The sequence below is a fragment of the Cucurbita pepo genome, chromosome 1, assembly GCF_057944985.1.
Source record: "Cucurbita pepo subsp. pepo isolate OVF chromosome 1, ASM5794498v1, whole genome shotgun sequence".
Classification (NCBI taxonomy): Eukaryota; Viridiplantae; Streptophyta; class Magnoliopsida; order Cucurbitales; family Cucurbitaceae; genus Cucurbita; species Cucurbita pepo.
The window spans coordinates 9,151,213-9,169,233 of NC_141798.1; the positions used below are offsets into that span (position 1 = coordinate 9,151,213).

Below are 18,021 nucleotides of genomic sequence, written 5' to 3' on the forward strand. Positions count from 1 at the left end.
TGCAAGCGACCGGTGTGATGCGTGCAACTATGAAGAGCATTGCAATGTGGCATGGCATGGGCATACAATGCGACAGCAACAATCGAGACCAAGACCAGCATGGCAAGCGAGCGGCAAGCAAGCATGGGACGTTGCAAGTGCAAGCGAGGGGTGTGATGCATGCAACTATGAAGAGCAATGCAATGTGGCATGACATGGGCATACGATGCGACAGCGACAATCAAGACCAAAACCAGCATGGCAAGTGAAGCAGCACAATGGCGTGCGAATACGAGTAGCAACGCGACATGCCTGAGCATGCAATGTGACCCAAAATTTTTTTCCTTGAACTCGATCTGTCTAGAAAAATAACTTAACCCAATCCTTCCAATTCGAGTTGGGTTTGTCTAGTTTTTGAGTTTGACGAGTTCGACGCTACTTGCTTCTCGAATTGAGATTCCTCGTTCAAAAGAAGCTCGGGGTGGGGCCATACGATCCATACTATATGAGATTTGGTTGGTGTTTCTCAAATTAGTCCATTTGTAAATAATGGTTGTAAAATTACAGTCCTGTTCATATAAGGGGACAGAATTTGTATGAACAATGTAAGTGCTGAAACTGCATAGACGTAGGGAAAGAGAACCAAAACGAAAGCATTCCCCACTTCTATACCAGTTTTTCTCAAAGAATATGATCCAATTGAGAAGGCTCAAGACCTCATGGATTCTTGCCGTCTTAGAGGTATGCCTTCCAAACCATTATATCCGTCCTCCTCCACGTGCTTGGGAAGTCGTATTGGCAATGACGTCGGTACGCCTGTTAGAATTTGAAAACCGAACGTACGTAAAAGCAGTCGACAGGGTCAACTAAAACGCAGTGGATAAGAGCCATAAGAGCTTACCATCAACCATGTCCTTTGTTTTGTGAAGAAGAAAGGTCCCTGAAAGAATAGTCACAAAGCCACACAATTCTGTGATCACTTGTGTTGGGCTCTGCCTATCCCAATCCTGAAAATGAATAGCAATTTTTGTTACCATCTCAGTATTGATATCTGCAACCAGCAGTTGTATAAGTCGAAAGACCGTTCTAGATATGTCGTATACTTGTTAGATTTGCATATATTTGAACCGTGAGCTCATTATGGAACATGAATCAATCAAAAACATGTATTTTGTACTTGGAACGTTTTCTAAAGCATTTAGAACGTCATTTCAAACAATCCCACTCGTTCTCGTTGAGAAACATGAATATACCTTAAACATGATAACACTTGCCAAAATGGTCAGGGATGTGAACATCACGTAGTATATGGGAGACACAACAGCAGTGTTGAAGGTATCAAGCGCCTGCAATGAGGAGGAAAAAAGTATCATAGGAGTCTTGATGAATAACTTATTTTTCGTGTTAAATTATCGGATCGAAAGAGGTACACTAGCTTTCAAGTTGAATTGACCATAAGTTGCATGGATCTGTAACTTCCTAGCCCACCGCTAGCCGATATTATTCGCTTTAACCCGTTACGTATCGCAGTCAGCCTCACGATTTTAAAATGCATCTACTAGGGAGAGGTTTCCAACACCCTTATAAGGAATATTTTGTTCCCCTCTCCAACCGATGTGGGATCTCACAATCCGCCCTCCTTGGGGCCCAGTGTCCTCGGTGGCACATCACCCGGTGTCTGGCTCTGATACCATTTGTAACAGCCTAAGCCCACCGCTAGTAGATATTGTCCACTTTGGCCCATTACATATCATTGTTAGCCTCACGGTTTTAAAATGTGTTTACTAGGGAGAAGTTTCCACACCCTTATAAGGAATGTTTCGTCCTCCTCTCCAACCGATGGGATCACACAATCCACCCCCTTGGGACCTAGCGTCCTTGCTGGCACACCGTCCGGTGTTTATAACGATCCAAGTCCAACACTAGCAGATATTGTCTACTTGACCCGTTACGTATCGCCATCAGCCTCATGGATTTAAAATGCATCTACTAGGTAAAGGTTTCCACACTCTTACAAGGAATGCTTCGTTCCCCTCTCCAACCGATGTGGGATCATACAATCCACCCCCTTGGGACCCAGCGTTCTCGCTGGCACACCACCCGGTGTCTATAACGATCAAAGCCCACCGCTAGCACATATTGTCCGCTTTGGCCCATTACATATCACCGTCAGCCTCATGGTTTTAAAATGCATCTACTAGGTAAAGGTTTCCACACCCTTACAAGGAATGCTTCGTTCCCCTCTCCAACCGATGTGGGATCACACAATCCACCCCCTTGGGACCCAGCGTTCTCGCTGGCACACCACCCGGTGTCTATAACGATCCAAGCCCACCGCTAGCACATATTGTCCGCTTTGGCCCATTACATATCGTCGTTAGCCTCATGGTTTTAAAATGCATCTACTAGGTAAAGGTTTCCACACCCTTACAAGGAATGCTTCGTTCCCCTCTCCAACCGATGTGGGATCACACAATCCACCCCCTTGGGACCCAGCGTTCTCGCTGGCACACCACCCGGTGTCTATAACGATCCAAGCCCACCGCTAGCACATATTGTCCGCTTTGGCCCATTACATATCGCCGTTAGCCTCATGGTTTTAAAATGCATCTACTAGGTAAAGGTTTCCACACCCTTACAAGGAATGCTTCGTTCCCCTCTCCAACCAATGTGAGATCTCACAGAATCTCTCGAAGATGGTAGTAGAAAAGAGGAGAAAGCAAAGCTCGAAAAAGAACATAAACAAAAATGCTCACTTACCTTGTTCAGATAATTCAGCTGAGTAAGCAAAAATGTAGCTACAATTATAGCAAAAATCCAAGTTTGGGGATAAACGAGCTGATTGACTCCAGATAGTGTCAACTTCATGGCAATTCCAAGAGCTTTAACACCCATAACCTACATGGAACACTAATTATTTCCTAAGCGTGTAAAGGAAAGAAAACACAATGAGCAGTTCATAATGAACATAGCATACTTACAGATAAAGAGCCTAAAAGGGAACAAACTCCAATATAAACCATTATGTGTGTCTGGCCATATTGAGGTATAAAGTGGAATATAAGTATAATTGCACAGGTTATGACCAGAGTCGCATACAAAAGAAAGGCTGCCATGAAAAAGAGTTCACTGTTGTAAGCACGAGACTGAGAAAAACAAAAGAATATACTGAAAATGCTTCGTACCCGGCTCCATTGCCATTTGCCAAAGTTCTGTCACGGATTCTATTTCACGCTCTTGGGGAGCGTGAAGAACGATGGCCGTGGAGCCAACGACACATAGAACACAACCAAGAACTCCAAAAATATGTAGCTTCTCTCGTAAAATGATATGAGCAAGAACAGCACTGAAGGAAGAGATCAAGAATCAGCAGTGAATTCAACAAATTTAAACTTTGGTTTGAGCAATCTTTGAGGCATGCCTGATTATTATGCTGAGAGCTCCGAGAGGAGTGACTAGTAAGGCGGGTGCAAATGCGTACGCCACGAAATTAGCAATTTCTCCAACAATCACTGTTAAAATGATAGTGATCAATCAGATCTAACTCCAAATTCACTGGTCATCTAAAGCCACATAACTATGAAGAACTCGTTTTGGTTGATGATTAGTACATAAAAATAGCTTGGTTTTGAAACTTAGAACTGTGGTAAAATCCATAATGACCCAACTGATATCAAAGAGATTCATCACGATTTGAATCCATGTTTATCATTGAAGATGTGACATATTTTATGCACAGAGAACACCAGTGTAACGGTCCAAGCCTACCACTAGCAGATATTGTCCTCTTTGGGCTTTCCCTTTTGGGCTTCCCCTCAAGGTTTTTAAAACGTGTATGCTAGGGAGAGGTTTTCACACCCTTATAAAGAATGTTTCGTTCCTTTCTCTAATCGATATGGGATCTCACAATCCACCCCACTTCGAGTCCTAGCGTCCTCGCTGGCACACCACCCGGTGTTTGGGTTTGATACCATTTGTAACATCCCAAGCCCACCGCTTGCAGATATTGTCTTCTTTGGGCTTTCCCTTTCAGGCTTCCCCTCAAGGTTTTTAAAACGTGTCGGCTAGGGAGAGGCTTCCACACCCTTATAAAGAATGCTTTGTTCCCCTCTCCAATCTATGTGAGATCTCACAATCCACCCCCCTTCGGAGCCCAGCGTCCTCGCTAGCATACCGCCCGATGTCTAGCTCGGATACTATTTGTAACAACCCAAGTCCACCCCTAGCAAACATTGTCCTCTTTGGATTTTCTCTTTCAGGCTTCCCCTCAAGGTTTTTAAAACACGTCTGCAAGGGAGAGGTTTCCACACCCTTATAAAGAATGTTTCGTTCCCCTCTCCAATCGATGTGAGATCTCACAACTAGATAATCAAAGGAACTTTCAAGAAGCAATGCTTCTGCAAGTTTCAGAGTACAGTTCAGTTCAGTTTTTTCAACATGCTTTAGCCAAATCGAAATATCGGTACAGTTGCAATTGATATCACAAACATCAATGAACAACCCCAAAGAGTGTTTGAAACTCACTTGTTATCATGCCCAACCACCACAATGGCTCGTATAAGTAAGTAAATCCGCCCGCTCCTGTAAGGAATCAATAAGCAAATTTATCACAAAAGTAAAAGAAATCAATCAACTGGTGTCAATGTGTTAGAACAGTGGGAAGGTGTTACTAGATTTAATGATACCCCCTTAGATTTCACTCGTTGCCGCATAATTTAGAAAGAAACTGGTGTTAATGACCTCGAACTGTTTCATTTCCGGTACCAATTCATTGGATGCGGATCAATATAGACAAATCTCTAATAACTCGAGACAGCAGAGCATCGTTGGACGCCAATCCATAATGGAAAGGGCATTAAATCGACACCAAAATTTCCATATCCAATCAAAACATAATTGAATCTTAAACAAAGAACAGAAATCGATCTCAAACGAATCAGGGGAATAAATTTAATCATCTTACAATAGCCGGAGAAGCATACCTGCACTGATTCCAGACGCTCCGGCCTTCTTCAACCCCTTCTTCTTGACAATGAAGCTCCCACCGATGAAGAAGCTGGAAGAAAGCGCAAGAACGAGGCCTTTGATATTATCCGAGGACATACCCTCGTGCCAACTCGGAGCCTCGGCGGCCATGGCTGCGAAAATGGGGGAAATTAGCTTAAGGAATCAACGAACCAATCGGAGCCTAGTTCATCGCAGGCGCAAAGAGGAGGGGGTTAGAAACCGTCGGTAACCCACTAACAAATATAGAAATGGGTTTAACTCGAAAGGGAAGATTTGAACATGGATGGAGCGAAAGATTGAAAAGAAGAGCGGCGGTGGGAATTACGAGGAGGTTGCTGAAGCTTTTGATTGTGTCGGCGGTTCTTAGAGAGGCCCCGGTGGGGGAGGGAAGCTGGATACAGCTGGGCCGGTGCTTGGATTGGATCGGAAGGCCGTGAAGGCGGAGAGAGAGGGGGAGAGAGAGAGAGAGAGAGACGGAGAGATTTTTTTCAAAAATTGTGGACTCTGCTACTCGCACTTGGACTCGGACTCAGAGTTGGAAGAGGTCGTCTCGCTATCCAATTTGGGTCTACACACAGTTCGTCCAGTCAGCACAACAGTCACAAAATCTAAACAAAATTATTTTAAGGTTAAAATGTAACAAATTAATTTATTATCTAAATTAATTAAATAATAATCATTTCCGGTATTAATTTGTTACATTAATAACTAAAATCTTATAAAATTTAAATATCAAATATTTACGACATCATTGATATTTATTATGTATTCATTTAAAATGTGATAAATTTTTAAAATTGAGTATCACCGATGCATATTAAATTTGCTTGTGTTTGTCAACGGCTTTCAAGCTTGACTAATCAAGATTTGGTCGGAGAGGTGAGTCAGGAACTCACTTGGCTTTTGTTGTGGAGCTCGTAGTCTTCCTACCCTTGCTTATCGTTCCACTCGTGATCCTGTAGAAGATTTTGAGGGATGCACTTGGATCTTCCCCTCCTATAAGACCCTCGAAAAATAGAAGAGACAAAAGTATTTATTCTCTTCTTTTATGTGAATGGTCGTATTTGTATTGAAAGGTCAACGATCTTCGATATATCTTTTTTAATTATATTAATATGTATATTTGTCTTAAAACTAATAACAAATAAAAAATTTTAATTTTATTATAAATTTAAAAAATGGAGAGAGATAATAGTTTTTTTTTTTTTAATTGTAAAATTCAAATGGCAATGTGCAAAAATTAAAAATAAAAATGAAAAAAAGGAAGTTTCAAAACAAGGGGGGTATTTTCGTAGTTTCACATTTATGAATTTAGAAAAAAAAAAAACAGAAAAACGTAGAATTTGCCAAATTGGAAACTCTCTTCGTTGGGCGGCAGCAGCTTGGTGACTCAGCATCCAATTTCCACGTGGGTTTGTTGTAAAAAATAAAAATCGCTGAATAATCAAAGAAGGTAATTAAGCTTGGAGTGTTTGACCCAATTTCTACCATAATACATGACAAATTTTACCGAGATAAAAGTTAAAATAAGAGGAGTCAACAAAAAAAAAAAAAAAAAAAAAAAAACTTCCTTAGTCTCAACCTAGCTGACATGTCTACTCAAAGACAAGGAGTAAAACGGTAAAAAACAATTTTTTTTTCAAAATACAATAAAAGTTACTTACCAAAGAGGGGCAAAATAGACTTTTTAAATCTGACTTCGTGGATATCTCTACCGGAGAGACGAGAGAGAGAGTGAAATGAAAAAAAGTATATATTTTTTTAAAAATATAAGTGTAAATAGGCAAAACTCATCACTAGTACATATTGTTTGTTCCGACCCCATCTTAGAGTGGGCTTACTACTTAGATGCTGACTTTGCACTTGGCTACTCAATGTTTACTATGGGCACGATGACTGGTACACCAGAGATGCATCTTTCTCGGTCCTCTTGTATTAGGGAAAAGTCCTCTCAATGCTCTAACGCCCATACTAGATATGGATCGAACTGTCTCACGACGTTTAAACCCAGCTCACGTATCGTTTTAATGGGCAAACAGCCGAACCCTTGGAACATACTATAGCCCCAGGTGGCGAAGAGCCGACATCGAGGTTGTCAATGTGAGCTCTTGGAGAAGATCAACCTGTTATTCCTAGAGTAACTTTTATCCATTGAGCAACAACTCTTCCACTTGGCACCATCGAATCACTAAGGCCGACTTTGGTCCCTGCTCGACCGGTGGGTGTTAAATATATCCGTCATTCTCGCAACTTTAAAACACAACTATTAAATAGATTTTTACCGTCTTTGTAAAAAAATGTTTGGACAGTGTTGCCCCTTGAAACGGGGGCAAAATGGACCTTTCAAAGAGCATCTCAGATCTCTTAGCCACTCTGTGTGCCCACTTTCGGCAACTTCCAAGGCGAATATCCTATATATTTTTATTTTAATTAATTAATTAATTAATTTTATTTATTTATTTGGTAGGGTTTTATTCATCCAACAAAGGTCTGAAGCTTCCATTTGTAATCGCGAGAGATGTGGACGTTGACAGCGAATTTTCAGCACTGTTCGAGCTTCCCCATTCCTTCCATTTCCACAACCTCGCGTTCTTCGTGTTCTCGCGCTCGTTCCAAGCCGACGCTCATTTGTTCTTCCTTACAAACTCAGGTTGAGACTCTTAATGGAACCTTGGACGGGAGGCTCTCTGAGAGAACCGAGATTCGATTTGGGTTGCCCAGTAAAGGTCGCATGGCATCCGACACTCTTGATCTTCTCAAGGTGCTTTCTTCTGTATCCTTTTTGTTTTGTTTTTGCCATTTTTCTTGCGAATTCTTCTCGTTGTTTGATTCTGTTATTCTCTCTGGCTTGCCAGGACTGTCAATTGTCTGTAAAACAAGTCAATCCTCGGCAGTATGTTGCAAAGATTCCGCAGGTACTTGCTAGTTTTTCACTGCTCTTGATGAAGGCGCTTCGATTTTTTAGCTATCGATTCATGTGAAGAATTCTGCGTATGTTCTTGTTTGTTCTTCTTATTTACGTATTCATTTTGATTTCTAACAGATATCGGGCTTGGAAGTCTGGTTCCAAAGGCCTAAAGACATCGTTCGGAAATTGTTATCTGGAGATCTAGACCTCGGCATTGTGGGACTCGATACAGTGAGCGAATATGGACAAGTGAGTGTCTCAGTATATAACGATATTTGTTTTTGTGGAATGAGATTGAATGTTGTTTTTATGTAATTGCAACCATTATGAAGAACAACTTTTATTTTCTTCGCACAGGGTAGTGAAGATCTTATCATCGTTCATGAGGCCCTTGAATATGGGGATTGCCGATTATCGCTTGCCGTAAGTTCCTCCTCCCTTCATATCATGAACGTTGATTTTGTTATGTCCCGTATATGTTAATTGCTGTATTCTGACAATGTCAACTTATACTCTCAAACTAGATACCCAAATACGGCATTTTCGAGAACATCAATTCGATCCGGGATCTATCTCAGATGCCCCACTGGACCGAGGAGAAGCCTCTTCGAGTTGCTACTGGCTTTACTCATGTATGATGCTTTGCCGCATTATCCATCATATCACTGCATAAGTTCATTAACGAAAGTGAAAAAAGTGTTTCAGTTTGGAGTTTGCATGAAGTACTAATTCGATAAGTTCTTAATAATGTCCTTTTTCACAGCTTGGCCCCAAATTTTTCAGAGAAAATGGGTTGGAACACGTGAGTTTTTCAACGGCTGATGGAGCATTAGAAGCTGCCCCTGCGGTAATAGTTCTTCCTGAAATGCAGCGTTTTTGTCTCGAATTGGTGGCTGATTTCCACATTATGCATGTCTTCTATGCATTGCATGATGCTATTGCCAGGGGAATAGTTATTTTTTTGGATGAAGTAACCATTTACTTAATGCATGTTATCATTGTAAACTTTTACTTAAAGCATGTCCTCACTATAACCATTTACTGGAAGTATGTTATTATTGTAGGCCGCGTACATACATAGCTTGAGCGAAAACGACTGCAAAAAAGTGCTTTTATAAAAAGCAAGCAATGATAGTATTTGTTTTAGTTGTTCCAAGAATATATATATATATATATATATATATTATATAATATATATATTTCATGCTCGTCCCAAGTCGCTCACATTTTTCTTATGCAAGATCGTCTTGTTGAATAGGTCTGTAGGCCAACTTTCAGTTGTCTGGAAGAACAATTAAGGACTAAATGTAACTTCTAAAATGCATTTCAAGCAGGGATCAAAATACATTTTCTATGCATCATCCCATTGTTTTCAGCTAGGACTTTTCAGATCTTTGGTTGAAGATGACATAGTAATCTGGATAACCTTCACCGCTCGGTAGTATTCCTCTATAGTTTTGCACAATGTTTTGCCCTTTGAAATGCAGATGGGGATAGCTGATGCTATTTTGGACCTTGTAAGTAGTGGGACTACTCTGAAAGAAAACAACTTGAAAGAAATTGAAGGTGGAGTGGTTTTGGAAAGCCAGGTCAATTTCTAAATTGGTTTCGACGTTTAATCTCGTAAAACTGAGTTTCTTTGCGAAGCTTGCCATTAGATAGTTGTTTTAGGTTTAATCTATATCAGATGCTTTCTTACCACAAATATAATACTTTTTAGGCTGTTCTTCTTGCCAGCCGAAAGTCCTTGATTCAAAGAAAAGGTGCTCTAGACACAACCCATGAGATTCTTGAAAGACTGGAAGCACATCTTAAGGCTGTCGATCAGTTCGCGGTGAGTTATTGCGGTGTGACTTGTAATCAATATTCTTCTTCCTTCTGAGCTTCATATTATCATGCTCTATCTGGCAGGTGACTGCAAATATGAGAGGAAACAGTGAACAAGAAGTTGTGGAGCGCGTTTTAAGTCAACCATCATTGGCCGGGTTGCAGGTGAAAGCAATTCTTTCGTAACACACCACCCGATCGAAAACGGGGGAAAAAGAATAAAGCTTTAGAAAGTGAATACACATTCCTATCGTCTGTGTATAATTGATATCTTCTTCATGCAGGGCCCTACTATAAGTCCAGTTTTCTGCAAACGTGATGGGAAGACAGTAGCTGATTACTATGCCATTGTCATATGTGTCCCCAAGAAGCTCCTCTACAAGTCGGTTAAGCAACTGAGAGCAGTAAGTCATTAGCTTTTTAAGTCTTGAACAACATCTCTTCTTTAATGCATTACGAGACCATTTATAGTGTTTTTCACACGGAACCGATTGTTGCAGATCGGAGGAAGCGGGGTTCTAATATCTCCGTTAACGTACATTTTCGACGAAGAAACTCCGAGATGGAATCAACTTCTCAAAGAACTCGGGCTATAGTGAGTAGAATGGTATATTGGGTGATTGAGTTTGTAGAAGGCACATCCTGTTCTTGGCCACCCTAGAAAGAGTACCTTCCACTTCCTCTTCCTCCCATAGATCCACCAAAACTTGCAGTCATTTATGTGTAATCCTGTTTTTGTGTCATTTGCCTTCTCTTAGACGTTTTGCCCTCACAAATGTGCTGTGTAGGCTTCATTGAGGATTGTGTTTTTATTTCATTTTTGAGTTCATATGGGCAATTTTGATATTATTATGTTCTATAAAAGGTCAATTTATAAGTAAAATTTACAAAATGTATTCAGTTTCTTTGCCTTGATACTTATAACAAATTACAGTGATTCCCTTTAAAAAAATTAAAAGAAAAATAATAATAAATAAATAATGGTTTTTTTCAAAAAAATTATTTAACCTGTTATATATGAGTGATTTAGAAATTATTATTATATCCCATGTGTAAGTAGAGGAAAAAAAAATTGTTGGAACTAATACAGTATTAGGTGTGCTATTCAAAGATGGTGATGGTGCAAATACATTCCGTGCTTTTAACCCAATTCAAGCTGAAGGAACTTATTCAATGGTCATTGCTGACCGCTTTTGGTCCCAAATCTTTGGGGTTGCTTTTTCCAATAAACGTTAGTTACATTTCTTGATGTTATTTGTACCCGTAACGGGTTTATGGATGAGTGCTCTTGGAGTAGTTGGTTTGACCCTGAACCTACGGGCCTATGACTTTGTTTCTTAGGAAATCCGTGCAGCGGATTTATGAATTTAGGAGGGATGTATGATTGAGTTAGATTGAGTCGAGAAAAATCTTTTAGACCAATCTAAAATTGGTTGGTGACCAGAGTAACTCGAATAGAGTTTCAATGGATCCAACTCTCTATTGTCATATTGTCAAGTTGGCTGATTGTCTCGTTCTTTTTTATTTATAATTATTTAAAAAAAATCCTACATATTTACCATACATATTACATTAATAACTAAAATATCATAAATGTCAAATATCAAACATTTACCCGGTAATATCATAAAATTCAAATATCAACCATTTATAAGTCTCAAAATGCACCACTAATGTCAGTTATAAATATTAAATATTATTAACATTTTTAACAGTAGGGTAGGCATTTACAAGTCAAAATGCACCACTAACATCAGTTACAAATATTAAATATTATTAATCATCTGACCTAACTAAAAAAATGTCAACCGACAAACCGAACCAAATAGGTTCATATTAGGTTAATTTAAAAAGGGCAGAGATGTGAGTTGATTTATTAAAAATAATCTTATTCCATTATTAGGTTATCCACTAGGGTAATCTTGGATAATGAATTATTGAATAAAGTTCTTTAAATTTTGTACTAATTTAAGATGGGCCCAAATAGGTTCATATTCGGCCCAATATTCGATTGAAACTTAAATTATGGGCCCAAATAGGTTCATATTCGGCCCAATCTTCTTCCATTGAAACTCTTTCTCCTCCGAATCGAGTAGCCGTAAAACCACGTAAAACCCTACTTTGCTCCTCTGCGTTCTTCCTCACAACTCATTCCGGCAGAGGGAGAAACAATGAAGTTGAATCTTGACGCCGAGAGCTCGCCGCAGGCAACTAGGCCAAAGAAAAAGCATGGTAGAAAGAATAGCCAACTCAAGCCAAGCAAAAGCAAAGTTGAAAAGCAGAACAGTGCCGAATTACATTTAGCACAAGAAGCTCCAACTACAGATGAGGCTTCATTACAACAACATTTGGATTCTGCTTCACTCTCCGATTCTAAAGAGGTTACTTTTCTTTTGCTGCTCGATGTAGTGTAATGCCCTACTTTTGAATTTTTTAGCTGAAAAATTATTCAGGAATAATCGTTCATGCTATTGCCTTCGGTGTCTGCTAACTGACGATGTTAGCTGAATTACTGAATGCTTGACGACGTTCAATCTTCAACTTATTTGGATTTTGACGAAATATTGCATCATTCAAATGTGCACATATCTTCAGTCTGTTGACTTTAGCTATTCAGTAGAAACCTAAGGTTTCAATTTTTGTCTAGTTGTTGGACATTTGTGCCGACTGTGTTTTTTGGATTGGTTCCCTGAAATATTTGTGATTATAGGATGTTTCGGATGATTTTAAAGACCTCAAATTATCAAAAGCTCGAGAAAGTGGATCTGCAGATGAGGTATATTGCAATTACGTTTGTCTCATGGGAAAATACAGTAATCTAAACTTTATATGCTCCAGAAGATTGAAATAGATTGATTCATGTGTTCGAATGTTCTAAATTACTAGTTGTATCTTTAGAGTCCTTGGTCCTTTAGCACACTCTTCTCTCTCTGTCTCACCCAACCTCCCTTTTCAATTTTCACGACTTGGTATTTCTGTTTGGGAAGTCACGTGTAGTACTGGTTTTTTTTTTTGTTGGACCAAATTGTGTTTAATACTATTTAGAGTTGTTGTAGCAGGATCATGTCAATACAGGAAGCCCTGATAATTTAGACCAAGAAAACGAGGATGACAACCCCATACGTGCCCAAGTGGATGAGGAAAGTGATTCGTCTGAGGATGAGGTGCGTGTAAATCAAATAGGCTCATAAAAATGATCATAAATTCTTATTTACGTTTACAATATAACAGCATAAAATTTCCTTCTTAAATTTTAATCATATGTAGGTAGCTCCTAGGAACACAGTTGGGGATGTTCCCTTGGAGTGGTATAGAGATGAGAAGCATATTGGATATGACATATCTGGAAAGAAAATTTTGAAGAAAGAAAGAGAAGACAAATTACAATCATTTTTAGCAAGTGCTGATGACTCAAAAAGTTGGTGAGTTTTCAGTTGTTGAGATCAATTTTTATCTTCTCCCCACATCACCTTGATATTTATATCTGTGTGAAGACGCTTGTCCATAATAACTATCATTTTATGATTTTGTAATTTAGAGTTGTCTTGAGCTGCCATGGTACTCAATACTGAAACGTTCCTTTTGCTTTTGTTTCAAACATGTGCTGTCATGAAATGTTCCTTCTCCTATAATGTATATGACTTATAAGTGTACTAGCCGATTACACACATCTTGACCAATGTTAGCACAATCGTCTCAATGGCAATATTTGTCTTAGTGAAACTTGGTGGCTATTGATATGTTAGGTAAGGGGCCACTTCTCACTTAGTCAATGAAGGGAAGGATTTAATGCCTCTTCATGCCTTATATTCTATAGATGAGGTATTTAGGCCTCTTTGTCCCACAAGGTTCAGCGGCAGAAGCATTATTAGTTCTCAAAGAGGATGGAGATACTTAGATGAGATTTAATGCGGTTGAGGAAGTAATTGAGAAAGCCAAAAATCCTATCTGTATTTTGATTTTGAATATTTATATCAAACTTGATAAGCCTTATTACCAGAATTCACAACTCACTCTTACATTCCCAACTGTATAGAATATATGCATTCAGTAGTATCTTCTCATTCCCATTTGAGGTGTTCTTTGTGACTTTTTGAGTCTTAACTTGTCATATCCATTAGGCGCAAGTTATATGATGAATATAATGATGAGGTAATAGAGTTGTCAAAGGAAGAAGTCAAGCAACTACGGAGACTGCTCAAAGGAAAGGCTCCACATGCTGACTTTGATCCATATGCGGTCGGTAGTTGTGCAATTTTTTTAGATTAAGTGTTATTTGACAACCCATTCCTTGCAATGAGATGCTTTTCCTAACATGTATATATCATTTTTCCATTTTCCAACTACAGCCTTATGTTGATTGGTTTAAATGGGACGATGCCAAGCACCCACTGTCAAATGCACCTGAACCAAAGAGGCGTTTTATCCGTTCAAAATGGGAAGCTAAAAAGGTATTGCTTTCAAATTTTGTCCAAGGTGAAATGGCGTGATGTGTTTTAACACTTTGGTCTTTAGAATTTTTTTCTAATGAATAAGAAATGTTTTCCCATCGACCATAATCATATATCTGATTATACCAATGTGTTTACCTGTGATTCTTTTATATATCTACCCTCGTACGTACTTCCATATTTCTCGATCAAGGCCTTGTTTCTCATAAAACATACCTGCTATCATATACTAGTCCATGTTTTGTGCTCTACATTTTCTGATTTGGGTTCTGTAGGTTGTTCAATTAGTTCGGGCAATTAGAAATGGACATATTAAATTTGACAAGCCCAAAGAAGAGCAGCGTTTCTACCATTTGTGGGGTGATGATTCTAGCTCCACAGAGAAGACCGCACATTTGTCTTACATTCCTGCACCAAAACCAAAGTTTCCAGGTATTATTTATCTGTCTTCTAGATTTTTAGGTGTTTACCACTTTTCTCTGGCATATCTGCTAAGTGTCTTAGTTTTTGACAGGTCATGATGAGTCATATAATCCTTCATTGGAATATATCCCCACTCAAGAAGAAATAAACTCATATCAGTTAATGTATGATGAAGATCGACCGAAGTTTATTCCTAGAAGGTTGTAAAGCTTTGTCTATTGTCAATAGCTAATAGTATTATGCCTAATATATTTATCATCTGCCCATCTACTTTGTTTTGTTGTGCATCCATTGGTTTATGTTATATCTGTTCTGGTCAGGTTTACATCCATGAGAAGTGTACCTGCCTACCACAGTGCTCTGAAGGATGCATTTGAACGTTGTTTGGATCTATACTTGTGCCCTCGTGTTCGGAAGAAGCGTGTAAGTAAAACAAGACCAAGAGCCTTTGCTGTTTTATTTTTTTAAAAAATAAACCCTACTATTGTTTCCTAGGTCTTACATCAGATTTAAGCTCTTTTGATGTTATTCTATCACTCAATAACTATACAAATACATTGATTTTTCTTTCTTCTCATAACTTTCATGTTTCAGATTAATATTGATCCTGAGTCTTTGAAGCCTAAGCTGCCAAGCCGGAAAGATCTTAGACCTTATCCGACTACATGCTATCTTGAATTTAGAGGTCATAAGGATGCTGTCATGTCCATTTCAACTGAAGCCAATGGCCAATGGATTGCTTCAGGTAAGAATAACGAATGTAAATTCACGTGACCAAAAGAATGGTTTGGATTGGGTCCTAATTTCTGATATTGTGTGTGAAGGTTCATTGGATGGAACTGTTCGGATATGGGAAGTTGAAACAGGCAGATGTCTCAAAGTATGGGAGCTTGGGGAGGCTGTGAAGTATGTAGCCTGGAATCCCTTGCCCGAGCTTCCAATTTTAGCTGCAGCTGTGTAAGCCTAATGATACCATCATTTTCAAAATATTTAAACTATGGTATAACATTCTCTATTTTTTGTTAATTTACTGGTTAACATTCTGCAGGGGTGTAGATGTACTGCTTTTAAACACTGGTTTTGGGGATGGAGAGGTTCAAGCGAAAGTTAAGGAACTTCTCCACATTGACGCACTTCCTGCAACGGATAATTCTGGTAGTATGCAATAGTGATTTATCTCAGTGCCATAGTCGGTTTGAGTGTTGTCCTAATCTGTGATGATTCTATGCATAGATAAGACGCCAATTGCAACCTGGCTTCAAGATGACAAGGTCGAGGGGATTAGATTGAGGCATTTTAAGGTGCTTTCTGTTCATCTTCTCCCTCTAATGTTATGGATCTTTCTAAATGAGGAATGTGACTGGAGTGTCCTGTGTTTCATGTGGTTTTCAGACTGTATCTTCAGTTGAATGGCATCGCAAAGGAGATTACCTTTCAACAGTTATGCCAGCTGATATCCTATTCAACTTTTTTTTTGAAGTGTTGCCATTTTTTTTTGACTTGGATATAATTGACTTTGAGTTATGTGTCCGTATATCTAATCTGTGGTGAAGCCTTGGTATTTGTAAAATTTTTCTATGCAATTGTAAATCATGTCCTGTTGTCTAAACCTGTAGCTTTGGTGAATAGCATCTGTTTGCTGACGTAAGTCAACTTGACACCATTTTGATTCTTGCCTTTACTTTGTCTGAGATGGTTTTTCAAGTCCATGATTCTAAGCTTGTAAGTAAAATTTCTTCTGGTTAGTTTGAGTGTTGCTTATAAGGCACCTGCTCTTTGGCATAAATAAGACATTAAACGATTAGGTTTTGTGATTACTCGCCTAAAAGTAAGTCAGTTTGGGCTTTTGGGAGTTCTAACTATCTTGATTTTTATTTTGTTGTTTTAGGGCCTTTTTGCTTTTCTCTTTGGTTGTGTACATGCTTCTGTTGGGGATGTTTTTCTACTTTTTTATGCCTTTTCTCGCTTCATGTATGTTTCATTCTTGTGGAAATTTTGTTTCTAATTAAAGAAATGTTATGAAATTTGCAAATTGGACCTTTTTGTGGCTGATATTTTCTTGTTCGATGCGTGAAGTGGTAACAATTATAATTTGTTTATTTAAGAGAGGAACTGTTTTCCTTGACCCGTCTTACGTGAATCAAGAGGAGTTGTTATTCACCAGCTCTCTAGAAAGCTTACACAAAAGATTCCATTCAAGTTGCATGGGCTTCCTGTTTCATCCATTTTTCATCCTACTCGATCTATCTTCTTTGTATCAACGAAGAAGAATGTTCGTGTTTATGATCTATTGAAGCAAAAGCTCATGAAAAAGCTGGAAACTGGACTTCGTGAAGTTTCTTCTATTGCTGTGCATCCAGCTGGTACATTAAAGATTAATCCTCACTAGTTACTACATTGTATAGTTCTTGGAAAAGCTCACCGTGACGTTTTTATGTAGGTGATAATGTTATCGTGGGGAGCAGAGAAGGAAAAGTATGTTGGTTTGATATGGACCTTTCATCACAGCCTTACAAAATTCTCAGGTATTTTGCCCACAGCGCTGCCTCTTTTATTCTTTGCTGGATAAAATGAATAGCTTGGGGAACGTTTCGACTTCTGATTATTTGAATGTAAAAAAAAAATGTTCACATGGAGGGATTAGTTGGTAGGAGGGGACTTTTTTCCCCTGCTATCTATAGAAGTCGAAAATCTCTAACGTTCCTTTTGCAATATTTGTGCAGCTGCCATCCAAAAGATGTCACAAATGTTGCCTTCCATCGATCATATCCATTGTTTGCATCGTGCTCCGATGATTGCACTGCATATGTATTCCATGGGATGGTTTACTCGGATCTTACACAGAATCCCCTTATTAGACCGTTGGAAATACTAAGAGGACACAAAACCACCAATGGAAGAGGTGAGTGAGTTGATTGCGTCGATTAAATTCTTTCGGCTCGATCGATCGTCATATCTAAATCAAGTATTTTGAAAATAGTGTTTTGAACAAAGAAACATCAAATGGTGTCTTTTATGTATGTGCATGTAGTAGATGGGATCTCCTTGCAATATTATTCTAGAAACTGATATTATCACATTGCTTGTGGTGTCTCAAATGGCAGGAGTAATGGACTGCAAATTTCACCCAAGGCAGCCATGGTTGTTTACTGCTGGTGCGGATTCAGTGATCAAACTGTACTGCCACTGAGAAGATCAAAGGAAGAAACAAGATGGCAGCCACTTGGTATCTGGGAATTGCTGTTTTGCTCGGATCATATGAAGGTCAAAGAATTCAATTTTGTCTCTTTTTCAATCTAATCTTAATCTTTTATCAATTTAAGGATTGTTGTTATACATAAATAGAAGCTAGTCCAGTCATTGTAATCCACATTTTAAAGAAATGAGATTTTACTGTTTTTTCTTCTTATTTGTGCCCTCTCTTGG

General features: G+C 38.8%; 3 protein-coding genes across 5 annotated transcripts; 2 read left to right on the forward strand and 1 right to left on the reverse strand.

The window, feature by feature from the left end:
- Positions 1-499: 499 nt before the first annotated feature.
- LOC111789305 (putative magnesium transporter NIPA4) lies at positions 500-5,511 on the reverse strand. 2 transcript variants are annotated; one of them, XM_023670061.2, is made up of 9 exons: positions 4,962-5,511; positions 4,504-4,560; positions 3,401-3,491; positions 3,165-3,325; positions 2,961-3,088; positions 2,740-2,877; positions 1,233-1,325; positions 881-986; positions 500-795 (listed from the first exon to the last, which is right to left on the reverse strand). In XM_023670061.2, exons 1-9 carry the CDS (start codon positions 5,113-5,115, stop codon positions 689-691), a joined length of 1,035 nt encoding a protein of 344 aa, XP_023525829.1. In that variant the 5' UTR covers positions 5,116-5,511; the 3' UTR covers positions 500-688. The 2 variants fall into 2 exon arrangements, with proteins under 2 accessions (XP_023525829.1, XP_023525981.1); XM_023670213.2 differs by lacking the exon at positions 4,962-5,511 and adding an exon at positions 4,665-4,937.
- A 1,943-nt stretch (positions 5,512-7,454) lies between these two features.
- On the forward strand, positions 7,455-10,550 carry LOC111788206 (ATP phosphoribosyltransferase 2, chloroplastic). Its single transcript, XM_023668478.2, has 11 exons — positions 7,455-7,747; positions 7,842-7,901; positions 8,030-8,143; positions 8,252-8,317; positions 8,419-8,526; positions 8,658-8,741; positions 9,382-9,483; positions 9,615-9,728; positions 9,806-9,886; positions 10,006-10,125; positions 10,222-10,550. The coding sequence occupies exons 1-11, from the start codon at positions 7,505-7,507 to the stop codon at positions 10,315-10,317; spliced, it is 1,188 nt and encodes a 395-aa protein (XP_023524246.2). The 5' UTR covers positions 7,455-7,504; the 3' UTR covers positions 10,318-10,550.
- Positions 10,551-11,806: 1,256 nt separating this feature from the next.
- On the forward strand, positions 11,807-18,004 carry LOC111805848 (Transducin/WD40 repeat-like superfamily protein). Of its 2 annotated transcripts, none has more exons than XM_023691101.2 (18): positions 11,807-12,102; positions 12,432-12,497; positions 12,778-12,885; positions 12,989-13,143; positions 13,843-13,960; positions 14,071-14,172; positions 14,448-14,604; positions 14,687-14,795; positions 14,916-15,018; positions 15,190-15,340; positions 15,420-15,552; positions 15,644-15,750; positions 15,829-15,896; positions 15,988-16,048; positions 16,731-16,958; positions 17,036-17,120; positions 17,319-17,497; positions 17,700-18,004. In XM_023691101.2, the coding sequence occupies exons 1-18, from the start codon at positions 11,893-11,895 to the stop codon at positions 17,783-17,785; spliced, it is 2,226 nt and encodes a 741-aa protein (XP_023546869.2). In that variant the 5' UTR covers positions 11,807-11,892; the 3' UTR covers positions 17,786-18,004. The 2 variants fall into 2 exon arrangements, with proteins under 2 accessions (XP_023546869.2, XP_023546877.2); XM_023691109.2 differs by having other exon boundaries at positions 11,808-12,102; positions 12,781-12,885.
- The last annotated feature ends 17 nt before the right edge of the window (positions 18,005-18,021 follow it).

Bases quoted from the DNA above. Each gene is read 5' to 3' on its own strand.
- LOC111789305 (XM_023670061.2), bottom strand. From the start codon at position 5,115: ATGGCCGCCGAGGCTCCGAGTTGGCACGAGGGTATGTCCTCGGATAAT. The intron at 3,089-3,164 runs GTACGAAGCATT...TTTTCATGGCAG, and splicing joins GCAAATGGCAATGGAGCCGG to CCTTTCTTTTGTATGCGACT. The intron at 796-880 runs GTAAGCTCTTAT...AAATTCTAACAG, and splicing joins AACAAAGGACATGGTTGATG to GCGTACCGACGTCATTGCCA.
- LOC111788206 (XM_023668478.2), top strand. From the start codon at position 7,505: ATGTGGACGTTGACAGCGAATTTTCAGCACTGTTCGAGCTTCCCCATT. The intron at 7,902-8,029 runs GTACTTGCTAGT...GATTTCTAACAG, and splicing joins ATGTTGCAAAGATTCCGCAG to ATATCGGGCTTGGAAGTCTG. The intron at 8,144-8,251 runs GTGAGTGTCTCA...TTCTTCGCACAG, and splicing joins CAGTGAGCGAATATGGACAA to GGTAGTGAAGATCTTATCAT.
- LOC111805848 (XM_023691101.2), top strand. From the start codon at position 11,893: ATGAAGTTGAATCTTGACGCCGAGAGCTCGCCGCAGGCAACTAGGCCA. The intron at 12,103-12,431 runs GTTACTTTTCTT...TTGTGATTATAG, and splicing joins CACTCTCCGATTCTAAAGAG to GATGTTTCGGATGATTTTAA. The intron at 17,498-17,699 runs GTGAGTGAGTTG...CTCAAATGGCAG, and splicing joins CAAAACCACCAATGGAAGAG to GAGTAATGGACTGCAAATTT.